We start from the raw sequence: 15308 nt of genomic DNA on the forward strand, positions 1-15308 counted from the left end.
TTCTCCGGGGTTTCTTCGATTTCTTACCGAAATCTAAAAGTTCGCGGATTTTCTTTGTTTAGGAAATAATTAAAATACATCTCTAGCTACAAGCCGAATAAGAGGATAACACATCCGTTTAGCTTTCGAAAAGTTATTAATCTTCAAAGTTAAAGTTATTCCAAAAATTGTTTACATCTGGTCTTTTTACAATTCATCACTGGAATTTGGAGCATAAATTATAAATCTGTATATTTTTGAATGCAAGAAAAGTTATCAACGTTCGTTCTCTTCTTTCATTTTTAACTTGATCAAAATTTATTTATTTCCTCTCTTTTAAACATATTCAGACTCGATTATAAAAATTTCCAATACACGCAAATTTTTGACTCACAATGTTGAAGAGTAAATCGAAAAAAAAGTATTAAGCGAAAACAAAAAAATGTAAAGTACAACTTTATTTCGCAAAGATTGATGGAAAAACAAATAAACACTGTTTTACGCCAGCTGATCTTTCACTGAACGAGTTTTCAATTCAGCTTGGAAGTTGAATTAATTTCCCATTTATTCTTTTTTTTTCCTTTTGCCTATTCATCGCGTAACCTAGATTAAGCAGAGGTCCATGAGCAAAAGACCTAGTGGGAAACAATTCAAAAATGATTAATTGTTTAATTTATTAGATGTCAAAATCTGCGAATAAATAATTGTCGTCATGTCGCAGTATCATTACCCGTTTTTTCAGTCAGTTACATTCCACTATGCAAGTGCAGTTACACGATAACTTTCATTGCATTTAACCGAATAATTTTGAATATTTTGCAATGAAATGAGTAAAATTTTTTTACGTTAAATTATGTACTAATAAAGTAATTTTTACGAAATATTTATTCACCGCATGTTTTTTAATTGAATAACAAAATTATATTTAGAATTTTGAATTCAGATTTTGATTAAAAATTCAAATTAGAGGAATACAATTAAAATGCTAGCAAAAAGACAAACTAAAAACTTCGTAGATATTTTTGCAAATAACAACAATCGTGATTATGACATTTGCGAAATTTAACAAAAAATCAATTTTTTTTAGTTCTATCAAAGCAACAAAAACAGGCCAACTGATTTTGATAAAACTTCAATGGTATTATTCTGACATTGACAAATGTCGATTACTGCTAAAATAAAGTCGATATCTCAATTTGCACGCAAGTTACCGTCAAGGAAAATTTTATCCTCATCCTCACTCCACACAAATACTTCTAGTGCATTTATTTGTCTTTTGTGATTTATATAATCTCTGTTCCGTAATTCTAGATTATTAAAACCACATTTATTAAAAGAATTATACACCGATAGAAGAGACTTATTACTGTTAACAAAAGATTTTTTAATTATTAAAATCGATGTTTTTGAACTATTTATAAATATTTTATAACAATAAAAAAGTCTTAGTTATGAATACATTAGCGGTTTTATAATGAGTAAATCTCATTTTATCGTATAAAAATATTTTTTAACAATTAATAAACCAGCGTTCGTAACGCCACCTAACCTTACATCAACCAGAACTGTCATATTTATGGTTAGACCGGAGAAAAAGTCGTTTTCGGTTGATTCCGAAAAAGTCGATTCCGCCAAAAAAAAAAATAGTTCCTTTAGTTTAAATTTCCTTAACATTTTTTATTACTAAGAAATATTATTTTTATTGTTATGAATTATTGATAAAATGTGTACACGATACGATATAAATATTAATTAATTATAAAAAAGCGAATTAATAAATAAATTTTTGATTTTTTATATTTACCACGCGGCGTAGTAATAAAAATAGGGCACAATATAGCTAGGCGCATGCGCTCATTATTTTGGTCATGGTTGGGGTATTTTGGCCGAAAAAACGACTCTTTCTCTGGTCCAACCATATCAATTCACTCTTTATAACCTCACTTTTTGCCTTATGCATATTTTCTATTGATTGAATTATACATCAAATAAAACCAAATCCTCGCCTCATTCGAATGTTATATCATTTTATATTAAATAAACCTAGTAATCCACAATAAAATATGAATTATATTGGTTACTTCGTATTCCTTAATAGTTAAGAAGATTTAATAACTGTTAAAAATATATTTTGTATTGTAACAAAGCTATGTTTAATAGTTAAGATGTAATATTATAATTGTTACAAAATATTTTAACAGTTAAGAAGCCTCCTTTATTATTACAAATCTCTTCTATCAGTGTATCAATATACGCTAGAATCTATTATTGGTTTTGTAGTATCAAGTGTGTTGGATAGGCTGAATAAAGAACAAAGTATATTCTAAATTGGTATAAGGACTGAAATTGTTGTCTTTGATGCAATGGAAAAACTAAAGGACCCCAAAGCTAAGAATTTTAGAGGATGAAAATACTTTAAGATCAAGAGAACTTTGGAATCTAACAAATAGATGGAGCTTAGAAAAAATGACGGAAACTAAAGTTAATTTTGTACAGTTGTTGATACAATAGGATTTCTCTAAATGCATTTGGGACCGGCGGAATTCTCTAAATGCAACTTCTCCTCTGTTGCTTTTTATCTCCACGTGCAAACATAATCTAAACATAATATAAATTGATTCTCATTGGTCAGTTCAATAATAAGAGTAGCAGTTAGAGAAGTTGCGTTTAGAGAGATGACTTTAATGTTAATAGAGAGTTCGTGCATTTAAGGGCCTTGCATTCAAAGAGATCCTACTGTAGATGTTGGTCGTTAAAAGGTTTTATTGATTAACAATCTTTATTATTATTAATCAAGAACAAATTAGTTAACTTTATTAACTTCTGAGAATTACATGTGTGTACATGAAACTTACTATACATGTATTAGCAACTGACACTTACGGTAGCCATTACTCAACTGACGGAACGCTGCGCTGATGTTGCCACTCTTATTCATATACTGTATTGCCTCACGCACGCACTCATTCATATACTTATATATTCTAACAGTTGTGAATTACTGTATATATAAAAAAATCAACTTTACTCTTAGTTCATCCAAATGGCGTATATGTTGAATCCCAATAACCCCTCTGTATGACTATTCTTTTCGGATAAAGAACCTTGGTGCAGCAATGTTTCCTCACCATTGTTGTTTCTAGAGTTACCATGTTAAAATCTTGCAATAGAAAGGTTAATTTCCTTGCTATAACGAGGTTTTTGCTTAAAAGAGATTATATCGTAGTTCTTTTGGTTGGAAAAATCAACTTGCAATCAGTTGTTAAACATCCAGATGGAAAAACCTGAAAAATCTTCGCATCCATGTTCATTGCTTTTGATATTTTTACAAATACTTTCTTAAACTGAATCAGTGAAAACTACTGCAAATAAATGAATATTCACTAATACCCAGTTCTAATCCTATCACTGAATGAATCAGTCATTGAATTGGCACTGGCATTCAGTTAATATTCACTGATTCAGTTCAAGAGAGTAAACATCTGATACTTAGAATATTATTCTTTACGTTACTTAATGTCCATCTTATGATTTTTTCTAGAATGCCCAATTCGATGAATTTATGCTTATTCGGTAAGACAATCGACGCCCGAAAACTAAATTTTGGGTCAGTTGTTTAAAAATGACTGAGTTTGAAATATACTATTTTAAAGAAAATTTATTAATTATTTCTAACTCAAATACTTAAATGTTGCTTATTCAAACTGTTTAAATGCTTTGATTACAGACATCCAGGTGACAATCCATTTTATAGCAACATCGACAGTATGCCGGACATTCGACCACGTCGGAAATCGATACCATTGGTCTCGGAGTTGGTATGTAGTTGATTATCCATTATTGTCTTTATTCATTCTATTTTCTGTACTGTATGTGTGCAGTATATATATATTGATCAGATTGATTAACTTCTCTAAAGTCAAACATTATCTCTGGTCGTTGGAGCATCATCATTGTTAGGCTATTGTTGCAGTCCACTACAATAATTATATTCAAAAATTAATTCAGTACTATTAACAATAATTTAAGCACTGTATTTTATTTTCGTACTCATTCAAAGTTTCACAAATAAAAAATGGTTTATGATTAACCCATACTTTGAAAAATATTTGGGTTGATGATTGCCAAAAAGCATTTGCTTCAACTACCTATTTCGAATTAGTAAAATAGTATTCTTGGCACTATAATAACATCAATAGGAGGTATAGGGAATAGTTTACCCAAGGAAAAATTTAATTAGCCCATAATAAACATGAATTGGGCAAACATAGAAGACGGACGCCTACTTTGGACCCAAATGCTGCAGGTATTATGGAATTGTTGACGAAATGCAATAAAACTCCGTGATTGCGAATGGAATCTCCCTCAGGAAAATACCCGGGTTTGACTATAATCATATCTATTAGTCAATGAGTACTTTCCCTGATATTTCGCCATGCCATAAAATGTTGAAGTTGTAGTCTGGGTCCAGTCAGGCAGAAAACTATCTCTATTCAGGTATAAATACTAATTATTCCATTAAAATTGCAGCTGTGATTCGGAAAATAGTTAAATAATTATTTGAAGGGAGTAAAGTCTCTATTAGGCTACCAGTCATGAATACAAATAGTTGTTAGTCCTTAATGAGGCAGCTCATTTGTCATTAGCATTTTATCACTCTTCAAGAATACTTACTGAAAATTTTTCCTCGGATTTTTCAGCATTTATACCTGTTTTTAATTAATACCTCTTCTTAGAAACTTTGAAATTCTTTTTGTCCTTCGTATTCTCTATTGAGCAATTTGGTATTTTTGTAACTTCCCAAAAGTTATTGTGATTGGGTCAATTTTTGGAATTCGTCATTTTATCATATCCATACATTTTGAGAAATTTAAAACCATATTAGAAGGTTTAAACATAGATATATGTACGTCCGTGCGTACATGCGTGCGTGTATGTTACGTTTTTTTTTGTTTTCGATATCTCGAAAACCACTGAAGATATCGACTTCGAGAAACTTTCATTTTAAAGATAATACAGTGAAGAAGACGTGAAAGGAGTTTGAACAAATTCGGTCCAGCCGTTTGTTTTAATAACAAAAAGAGTGCAAATTGAGTTGAGTAAAGAAGACATTTGAAATAGATACTACTTATTAGATGATTGACATTATTGACAACTGAGGTCAACATAATATGCTTACCCGAGTAAAAATGATCAGTTTTTGGGCACGCCTAAAGGAGACCCAATTCAAGCCCAAATTATTTTTCAGGCTCTCAACGCGCCCAATTTAAGTCCACAATTCTTTTCCAGGCCCACAACGCACCCAAATCAAGCCTAAAACTATTTTGCAGGCCTAAAACACGCTCAACTGAAGCCCAAAAATATTTTCTAGACCTAAAACACGCCTAATCCAAGCCCAAAAATATTTTCGAGGCCTAAAACGCGCCTAATTCAAGCCCATTTTCTAAGATCACATTCGACAATGATGACAATAAATTATTACAAATGTAAATTTGTAGCACCGAAAGTTAATTTAATGATAAGTTTTTATGAGAATTTTTTTTTCTTTTCTAGATTTTTAAAATATTTTTGGGCTTGAATTGGGCGCATTTTAGGCCTGCAAAATAGTTTTGGGCTTCAATTGAGCTCCTACAAAATTTAGGCCTGTAATGGGCTTGTTTTGGGCACTGAAAATTTTTTTAAATCAAGATTGGGCTTCAATCGGGCCTGTATTGGGCTTATTTTTCATTTTGGGCGTGTTTTGGGCTTCTTTTGGGCCTATTTATTTTTACTCGGGTATTAATAACTTCATATGACTCTAGACCATTATGTATTGTTTATAACAATGGTTTTTTTTATAAACCAGATGACAAAATTACGGATTCCAATTAATGGGAAGTTCGTGTTTAGAAAACAAACTAAGCACAGACCCTTTTTCCTGTTTGTAACGTGATTCAGACTAAATTCAGTCTCTATTCCAAATTTCGCCTTCAGCAATTGAAAGCCCAGGTTTGAGTGAAAATTAATGTGATATTTAGTTAAAAGCAATACACTTAAGAAAGAGGTTTTTATTTAGGTCAATCTTACTTTACGCACCCATCTCAAGATGAATACGAATAAAATTATACAATGCTTAAATTATTAAATTTAATTCTGGACACAGATGATAATTAAATTTCGTTGAATATAAAACCAGCAGAAATATAATTTTATGATGAAAATAAAATGGTTGCATAAAATCTGTAGTTAATTAAGTAAACAAGAAATGATAAAAGTCTTTGTGTTAGTGGGAAGGAAGCAACCTCAAAAAGCAATGTGGACAATGTACTCAACATAAATAATTATTTTTGCTCGTTTTACCTTTCTTTTTCTTTGTTTTCAGGATTTTTCCTGACCCAGTCTAACCTCTTTTACCGTAACTTTACCTTTTGTCTTCCTAACTTCTCATTTTTCGTAGTGTAAGACAAGAGATATTTCGGACATAAATTGCAAAGTAAAAAAGGCAAAAATGACAGTAAAATATGACGAGAAAAACACTAGAAAAGACAATGGTTGAAGGAACCATTTTATTTTACCTATTCGACTGCAACAATGCCTATACGTTTTTTTATCATTTGCTAAGCTCGAGTGCTTTTACATTCAATTTTTTACGCTAAACATACATTTTACCTAGACTATTTTTGAGATATAGTTTAAGATGAATTTTCAAAATTTTTTCAATCATTCGTCCAATTGGATCATCAATAAATCCTTTTATTGCAGTTGTTCAATAAAAATTTGGTGTAAATGATACACTCGAGCTATAAAAAATAGACGTAATTGTATGCGCTAATTTAACTATGGTTCTTAAATAAATGTTCTGCGTTTCAGTGTTCCAAATTCACGCGGGAATAATCGATAACAAATATCGTAATATCAAAATCAAAATTTCTTAAATACGATAACTTCTTGTTTTAAACTATACAACGAATTAAAAAAAAAAAAAAGCTCTCTATGAATCTTTTTAATTTCACATCGTACTTATGTGTCCCCCTTGTATGTTAAATGTCAAAAATTTAATCTCATTGTTGTGTTTCATATTTCCTACCCTTTTTAAAGTTCGATAAAAAAATTTTATGATCAAATAAAGTACCTATGATTTTCAGAAAATTACCGGAATAAAAAATGATTGTTACCACAAATATTGATCTTCTGCTTGATATCTACTTACTCCGAAAATTATCATAAATTCCGCTTTATTTGTTGCTTTGGCTTTTATGTCAGTCATGTTAAATGAAAGTCAATTTCACTGCGACCTTAACTTTTTTATTTATCATCTTTAGAAGCATACTATTTTGATTCGGTCAATTTCGACAAACTTTGCTAGAATTATCTGGCCATAAATTATGAACTTTGGACTCCTATTATAAATAATTGGTTCTGATCGGATCAGAAGAGATCTCAATTTATTAGATTTAATTTGATTTCAAAATTTACTCTGTTAAATTGAATTAGATCGAATCTGACAAAAAAAACTGTCTTGGTTCAATTGAGTCATGAGAAAAAATATTAGATCTGCCGAGATGCAGTTGTATTTGATCGGATATTAGGAAGTAAAACATCAAAATCTAATGGAATCTAATGGAAAAAAATTCAAATTAACTTAGATCTCAAATAAGATTATCCAATAAGTCACCATTAGTTGTCATAACCAGCATTGGTCTAGTGATGGGAAATGACTGGGCCATAGCTGGATGATGACACCAATTTAGCAAACCCTATTTGGAATCTGCTTAAGTTTATCCATACACACACTGCAAATCTCAAATTTAGAAGTATTTCAGTTCAATGCATTCAAAGTATTTTAAAATGAGGTCACTCATTTGATTATCATGTAATCTTTTTTAGTGCACTTGAAAGTGTTTAAAAAATGACTAAAATGTTAATCAAATGGGTGACGGCATTCTAAAACACTTTAAGTGCATTAAAATAAAACACTACAAGTTGCAGTACAGAGAGAAGGATTGAATAAAAATTACACTGTTATGACAAGATATCGTGATACACTAATAATTAATTTGTTAATGATAAAATAAAGACACCATTAGATTTATAAAATATTCTACCTATTCGGAAAAATTCAAGAGTATAGTAATAAAACTTGTGAAGTGTTTAATAATTATACACTTAAGTGTTTAAAGTATTGAATACCATAAACGAACTATAGAAGTTTGGTAAACGCCCAGAAGCATTTAAAATTCGTCTACAAAACTACTATAGTTTGTTTATGGTACTTTACATTGTAAACACTTTAAGTGTTTAGTTTTTTAACATTATAATGTACAGTGTTATAATGAGATAAATACGTAACCCTACTGGTAGTAAATGGATTTACAGTCCTTACTTTGGTTTTTATCCGGAATTGAGACTTATTTGTTTTGAGAAAGTGTAAATAACTATAATGCATTAAACTCCGTGTCACTAGAGAAACGGTCAAGAAGAGAAGGCAACCTTTAGACAAGCACAAATATGATTGATGGGAGAATTCATACGAGTTTGAGATAGCTTAATCTAGGTTCAGCTTTCCGGGTTCCAATTTAACTTAGGTTAAAAGCCACGCACAAAGCTTAAACGTCGAAGTAGCTAAATGTAAATCGGAAGTAATCCACTTATCCGCCAGAATAAACACAAATAAAAGATTATTGACGATTATCTTTACGTATGTCAAAAATTTAGCAAAAGAAAATTCATCCAAATAGGTGGGATAACCAAAGTTAGGAAAATTTTGTCTGCATAAATGTCTTAAGGTTGGACTTTACTTAAAATTTTAGCCCTATTAGCTATAGCAGAAAGCACCTGAAAAATGATATGACGAAATACATCCTAATCACTGCGTTTTATTATGTAAAATGATTTTATTTATAATGTAGAAGGTGGCAAGGATGTCGGCAGATAACTTTTTCCCGCATAAACTTTGTAAAAAAGAATAATTAATTATTCTCTCTTGATGGTCATGAAGCATGACGAATCTAGTAATAATTCGATAACAATTTTATTTCTAATTAAATTTAATTAAAATGTAAATTAATTAAATAAAATTTTTACTAGCGGCATTCTACATAAAATAGGTTTTTTTTTTATACTAAAATCAGCGGATGTAATTGCAAATTAACTGCTAAATTAGTTATTTCCCGACTCCTTGGGATTTTCTAGAGGAAAACCGAAGTAAAACCCAGCCTTAACCAATCGATGTTATGACTGAGGTTAAGGCTGCCTAACTTCGGTTTACTTTAACGTACTTAGTGTATTTTTTTATACAGAAATCGTCTTGTGCAAATCATAGAGTCACTTATTTAAAGATTAGATTTGAAGTCTCAATTTCGGATCTGAACCTCCATTCAAAAATAATAAAAATAAATTAATCTCATTAATTTACTATAATATTATCTATCTTAAAAATAAGCTCTTACATCTGTCTTTTTAATTAACAAACTCATTCAATTTGAAGTAAAAAAAAGTTCATAAATATCTTTAAAAATAGAATCTTACAAAATGAAGTAAGCCAGATAGAGTGCGCTGTAAGTACTCATTCAAAACTAGCCTATTTATTAAGAAGCAAAAAAAACAAAAAAAAAAGATGAAACTTGAACTTCATTTAACTATGACTGAACAAAAATAATCAAGCTTACTTTTCCGGTACTTTTCTATACTTTCTTAACGAATAAATATAATTTTATTCAATGTCATTTGAAAAAAAAAATTAATGCAAGCGAAACAAATGAATATAACTAACCAGCATATAATGCTATTCTTTGTTTGTTCTCTGTGGCGCCCATTGTTGTATCTACCTGAACACCTGACAAAAAAAACCACTTACTGAACCTCTCAAAAAAATCTCCACCTCCAGGTCTTGAAGGTACTAAAAATGGCTCTCCTTAGTTAATTATTGAAAATTGCTTGCTCGAACGTTGCATGTTATTTATTACTCGTTTTTCTCTATCTCTATCATCTTTTTTAATGTATTTTTATAATCCTAATTGTTATCTCTTTATTATAAGTATTACCATTGTTATAATTATCAATACTAATATTATATTTTAATTATCTTCTCTAAATATATCTATTATTATTAATAATTATAATAATCAATTTTTTTTCAAATAATTGTAATTTTTTAGATAAATTAATATTTTTAACTAATTACCAGTTGAATAGTTTATATTAATTATTTACTCAATATGTGATATATTGTTTTCTATTGTGATTTATTATCTAGTTAAATACCAGTAATTTTCCCGGTAAAAAAAAAACAATTATCAATAATTTTTTACTTAGTCTCTTCAACCTAATTTGAGTTTTCTTGTTCTACGCACAAGCACGCTTTCGCGCGAATCCTCGAGATCGAAAAAGAAAAGCAAACAGGAGATTGTGTGGTAATTATGTAATAAGGATTACTTCGACCGCTTGCTAGAGCTTTTGCTTATTTTTTTTATACCAAGAAAAAAAAAACAAAAAATTTTATTAAACAGGTAATTTTATACTGAAAAGTAATGTTTTTTTTTGGTTTTCTTAGGAGAAAAAAATTTTAATTAAAATTCAAGATAAGATAAAAAAAAGTTCAATGAGTACAGAATAATACGAAAATATAATCTTCAGGCTTTTCTTCGAATTTGCACGTTTTTAATCATTTTATAATACTCTAAGAAGAAAACGAGTCATGTTTGTATTTTTTTTTCTATTATGTTTTAATGAATAATAATTTTTAATCATTCTTTCCAATTTTGTGTATGTTTTTTATCATTGACTCGATTTCTGTTTGAATTAATTAACAAACATTGGTTGCTATTTATTCATTCTGTGTTTTGTTGAAAAATGAAAAAATCCTTAAAATCGCACGCAGTTTGCATCCAGCGTGATATTTCATTTATTAATTCTAAGATAGAAGTAGTCCTGTAGTTTGTAGTGAAAAGAATGTTTATTAAAAAAATAAAAATTAATTAGTTTATACAACGATTCAAAATTAGAGAAGAAAAAAACAATCTACATATTGTATTATCAAGGGAACTAGACATAATAGGTCTAATAACGCTTTTCACGTCACATAGCTAGTAAAATTTAATTGCTAATTCAAAATTTCATTGTCTATAGTAGGCGTAAATTTTTACCTCACGTTGTACTTTTGATTTTCCATGGAAATATTTGAGGTCAAAATGGGTACAGTTTGGAATGATGAAATGTTCTATTGAAATAAGAAAATTTTAATCATCCCATTTTACCTCACCTCAGTTTACCCTAGAGTCTAATAAAAGTATAACAAGTTAGTGTGACTCCTTGTATTATTAAGGTGACAAATACATGATCTTGTGAGGGAAAACCAAATAATGTTTTTAACAGAGTAACACTCTGGGATTGCACGAAAAAGTGCAAGATCTTAATTAAAATCATTGTGGTCACAATGTCCATATCCATAGCTCAGTTGCCGTAGACTAATTGTATTACATTTTCACACATATACACATACATACATATATATATATATATATATACATTTATACATGAGTTCTTTGCTCATATTAAATTTACTTGTTGGTAAGCATCTATCTCATTGTTTTATTCAATTTTAATTTCTACTATTCACTTCTTTTTTCTTTTCACCCTTTCTTCAATTAATTTTCACTATAAATATTGATTTTAAATACATCTACTTGCCCTATGTATTAGAGGGTAAGTCTCATTAGAATTTAATTATAGCTTCATGTAAATAAAGTTTTCATTTTTTCATTCTTCAAAGTTTTTTTCACTTCCCACTGTAAATATCACTAAAAGTTTCTTTTCTCCACACGTGAAGGCTTTTTCTATAAATAAAAATGTATTTAACAATCGTTAGAATTCATTTTAGAAAATTAATTCATTTTATAGCAACTTTTTTTAATACACTGCAAAAATAATTGAGCGTGGCTGAAAAATGTTTGCATTGTTATAAAAAACATTATTGTTTTAATGTATTAGAGGATGTTACAATTGTAAACTTGATGAAAAAACTTATTCTTATATATTATTTATTCTATACTTAAAAAAAACCATTCATATCAGAGAAATAACTTTAATTTATTTAAAAATTATTTCACAAAAAAACATAACGAGAAATCCTTTGTTTTCCTATTTTCAATCATTTTCGATAAAATAATTTAATTATTATTCTTTCATTTACTTACACCCCTGAACTCTAACTGTGCTTAACTCATTATTCATTAACAATACCAAAAACGTAGAAAAAAACTTCTCATCGTAAAATTTTATTTTGAACAATTGTTGTTCTTACTTTTTTTCATATCTCATAGCTTCCAACAAAATTGCGTTGGAAGTAGTTGTTATTCTCTATTCTCCCCTCTCCTCTCTTAGCAAATATAAGTAATTTGAAGTTGTTAAACCAATTCCTAACTAAAATACAAACCAAATGATACCGCGAACATCGAAATCCAATCAATCTAAATATTTTCGTCTGTATCAGAATTCATCCTCATTTATGATAGTATTAATTTGAAAATAACAGTACGCAGCCCGGCTCAATTAGTTTTTTCAGTGGGCGATGCATAACAAAAGAGACCTTCTGGTGAATGTCATTTTCTATAAACACTTTTTTTATCTTCAACATAAATCAATTTCATTCATTAGAAACTGTTTACATCACAATTGACTAAATTATTTGTAAATATCACATAAATAAATTAACATCAATGTGAATATTGTTTTTAATTCAAATGTCTTTATCAACACCCACACACTATAATTTAATGAAATATTTCACAAAACATCACCAGCTGGATAAACGTATGCACATATTCAAAATAAAAAGTACCATCATTTTGAACAATATCAAATGGTTCAATAATGTACCAATTAAATATTTATTCATTTATTATTTATAAGATTTTAATCATTTCTTATTTCTCCAGACTATGGCAGCAACGAAAAGGAACGCGGCAGGATTGACGTCAGCTTTACCTCGAGCAACATTGAATGACGAAGAATTGGTAAGATACTGTCTGATAATGATAATTTAATTAATTAAATATTCTTACTAATTATAATTCTGATTCAATTTTATCAATAAAAATCTTAAGGAAGATCTAGAGAAAAAATCGGATTATTTTTTAATAATTATTTATTAAAGAAGATAAAATAAATTGAAAAAAGGTGTCACACATGACCAGCGTAATTAATATAATAACTTTTACAATCAATACTGTATATTTTTTTTTATATTTAATGTGCTGCATTTTATCCTCATTTCCACGCTATTTTCTTTCACGTAAGTGACGCTGAGTCTTAAAATTTTATTTAGTTTAACGATTTTTCTTTTTTTTCAATTAACCTAATTACAAATTTATGTATTTGTTTAAATGAAATTATTTTTCAATTAGTTAATTTTTTTCAAAATTTATCAATAATTAATTATTTAATAATATTTCATTAGATATAAATTAAAATAATTTAATTAATGGCAATTTAACTTTTTACGTTTATTTATTTACATTTAAAAAAAATTTTTCAATTAATTAATTATTTTTCATGTTAACGGTTTTTTAGTTAATTTTTGTGAATTTCTTTTCTTTCAAATGCGAGTAGCATTTTAGAAAATTACCAATCTAGACAAGAGTGTAGGAAAATGAATTTTCAATGAGAATGAATGTTCACTGAATAGGTACAAGATGAGCACATACTGCAAGAAGATCTCTAAGATATACATATAAATATACCCATCCATATAAACTTGCAATGTATAGTTATCAGAAAGTAGTAATCTGGGATGCGGTGGAGAAAAAATTGTCATATTATTGATTCAAACTACCAAAGTTCATTCCCTTGATGCAAATTAAATTGTAGCTTTAAAGGCAATAATTAACTGGAGTAAAAGTGATTTAAGGTCATTTAATCAAATTCGAATTAACCTATTAAAACCGGTAAAGTATTTATGAAACGAGAATGTGTTACATTTAGAGCCACCTGGTGCCATTTACGATAGGCAACAAACATGGGAAACTTTTCGAAGCCGCATTCTTATAATTTACTGTCAGTATTACCACCTGCTCAAAGCTGAACTTAAATTCCAAATTAATTATGAATCTTAGGATAAAATCAAGCTTTTTAGGAAAAATAAAAATTATATTTAGCTATCTACGTAGTATAACCTTTTTTCTAGTAATATTAACTTATAACTTTTTTTAAAATATGCTACATCATTATGATTATGCATTGACTTGGAAGTTTCCTGACCCTGTTTCAAGAAACCGTTTGCCTTCTATTATAGGAATATTGGAGTTATTCAAGTGTGGTCCTGCTAGATACTAAATGTCTTTCATGTCATATTTTTCAATTCCTCTGCTGACGATTGCCCTACATGTAAGCAATATCACATACTTCTTGCTCCTTGAAGCGGGTTCTAGAATAGGATACTTGTTTTTCTGAGCTGCAAACTTGCAAAACAACTTCGAATAGTCCAGAAAAAAGACTTAAACTCAAACTCAAACCCAGTACCTTTGCCCAAGCACGTAGCTGCTTTTTAATCAGTTGATTTATCAGAGCCAAGTTCTTGACTTAATTTCAGTTTATCTCAACTCATTAGCGTAATATCAAGCTTTGTTTATAGCCGCAGTTGTCGTTATTTAACTCCATTTAGACAAATTCCTTCCTTCAGTTTTCTAAGTACTAGGGTTGTTTCTTAAAAAAGAGGCATTCTTGGACAGAAAGGTAATCTTACCTTTGATCAAATAACTTAATTTTTAGGGTTCCATGGTCAAATGGTAACTAAACCGTCATTTTTTTGTCATATCTTCCTCCCTAGCTCATCGCACCCTCATATTTTTAGAGAAAGTGCTGGAACTGTCTGTGTAAATTGAATATTATCTACAAAAGCTTATTAAACATTAAGAGAATTTGATAACCTTAGGCCATTTACTTTCTATTTCTAGAATTAGGTCAACTGGACCTCACCATTATCAATTTGCATCTTCCTTATTTCATTCAGGAACTTGTATCCATATCATTTCTCACTTAATCTACGTAATATCAACAGAAAACCTTCGTTTGGTATTTACGTAGGTCTGTTCCGTATAATTAGGAATATTCAGATGTAAGACTGATGTTAAATTTTGACAAAAGACTAACTCCTTTTCGAAAATACAGCAGACGTACATACACGGAGAAAAAAGTAAAGGGCGAGCGTCTGGAATTCTAGTAGTAGTCATAAGACAAGCGAGTAAAAATATGGACGGTTGATCTGTACAGTTAAATTTATTTTATGTTTCCAGTCAAAATATTTATGCAGTTCAACTTTATTGTAAAGGATAAATTACCTTACACGCCAAGTC

General features: G+C 29.2%; 1 protein-coding gene across 9 annotated transcripts in view; it reads left to right on the forward strand.

Annotated features, from left to right (window-relative positions):
• Positions 1–15308, forward strand: part of unc-13 — a 122753-nt gene that overhangs the window by 69062 nt on the left and 38383 nt on the right. For 3 of the 9 annotated variants that reach the window (XM_035090482.1, XM_035090481.1, XM_035090487.1), the window contains exons 4-7: positions 3707–3797; positions 9845–9853; positions 10314–10370; positions 12894–12971. In XM_035090482.1, coding sequence (XP_034946373.1) covers positions 3707–3797; positions 9845–9853; positions 10314–10370; positions 12894–12971 — 235 coding nt within the window. The remainder of the gene's footprint in view (positions 1–3706; positions 3798–9844; positions 9854–10313; positions 10371–12893; positions 12972–15308) is intronic. The other 6 variants (XM_035090484.1, XM_035090488.1, XM_035090483.1 and 3 more) reach the window with 2 other exon arrangements.

Source organism: Chelonus insularis, unplaced genomic scaffold (assembly GCF_013357705.1).
Source record: "Chelonus insularis isolate UGA/USDA-ARS -01 unplaced genomic scaffold, ASM1335770v1 contig_77_pilon, whole genome shotgun sequence".
NCBI lineage: Eukaryota > Metazoa > Arthropoda > Insecta > Hymenoptera > Braconidae > Chelonus > Chelonus insularis.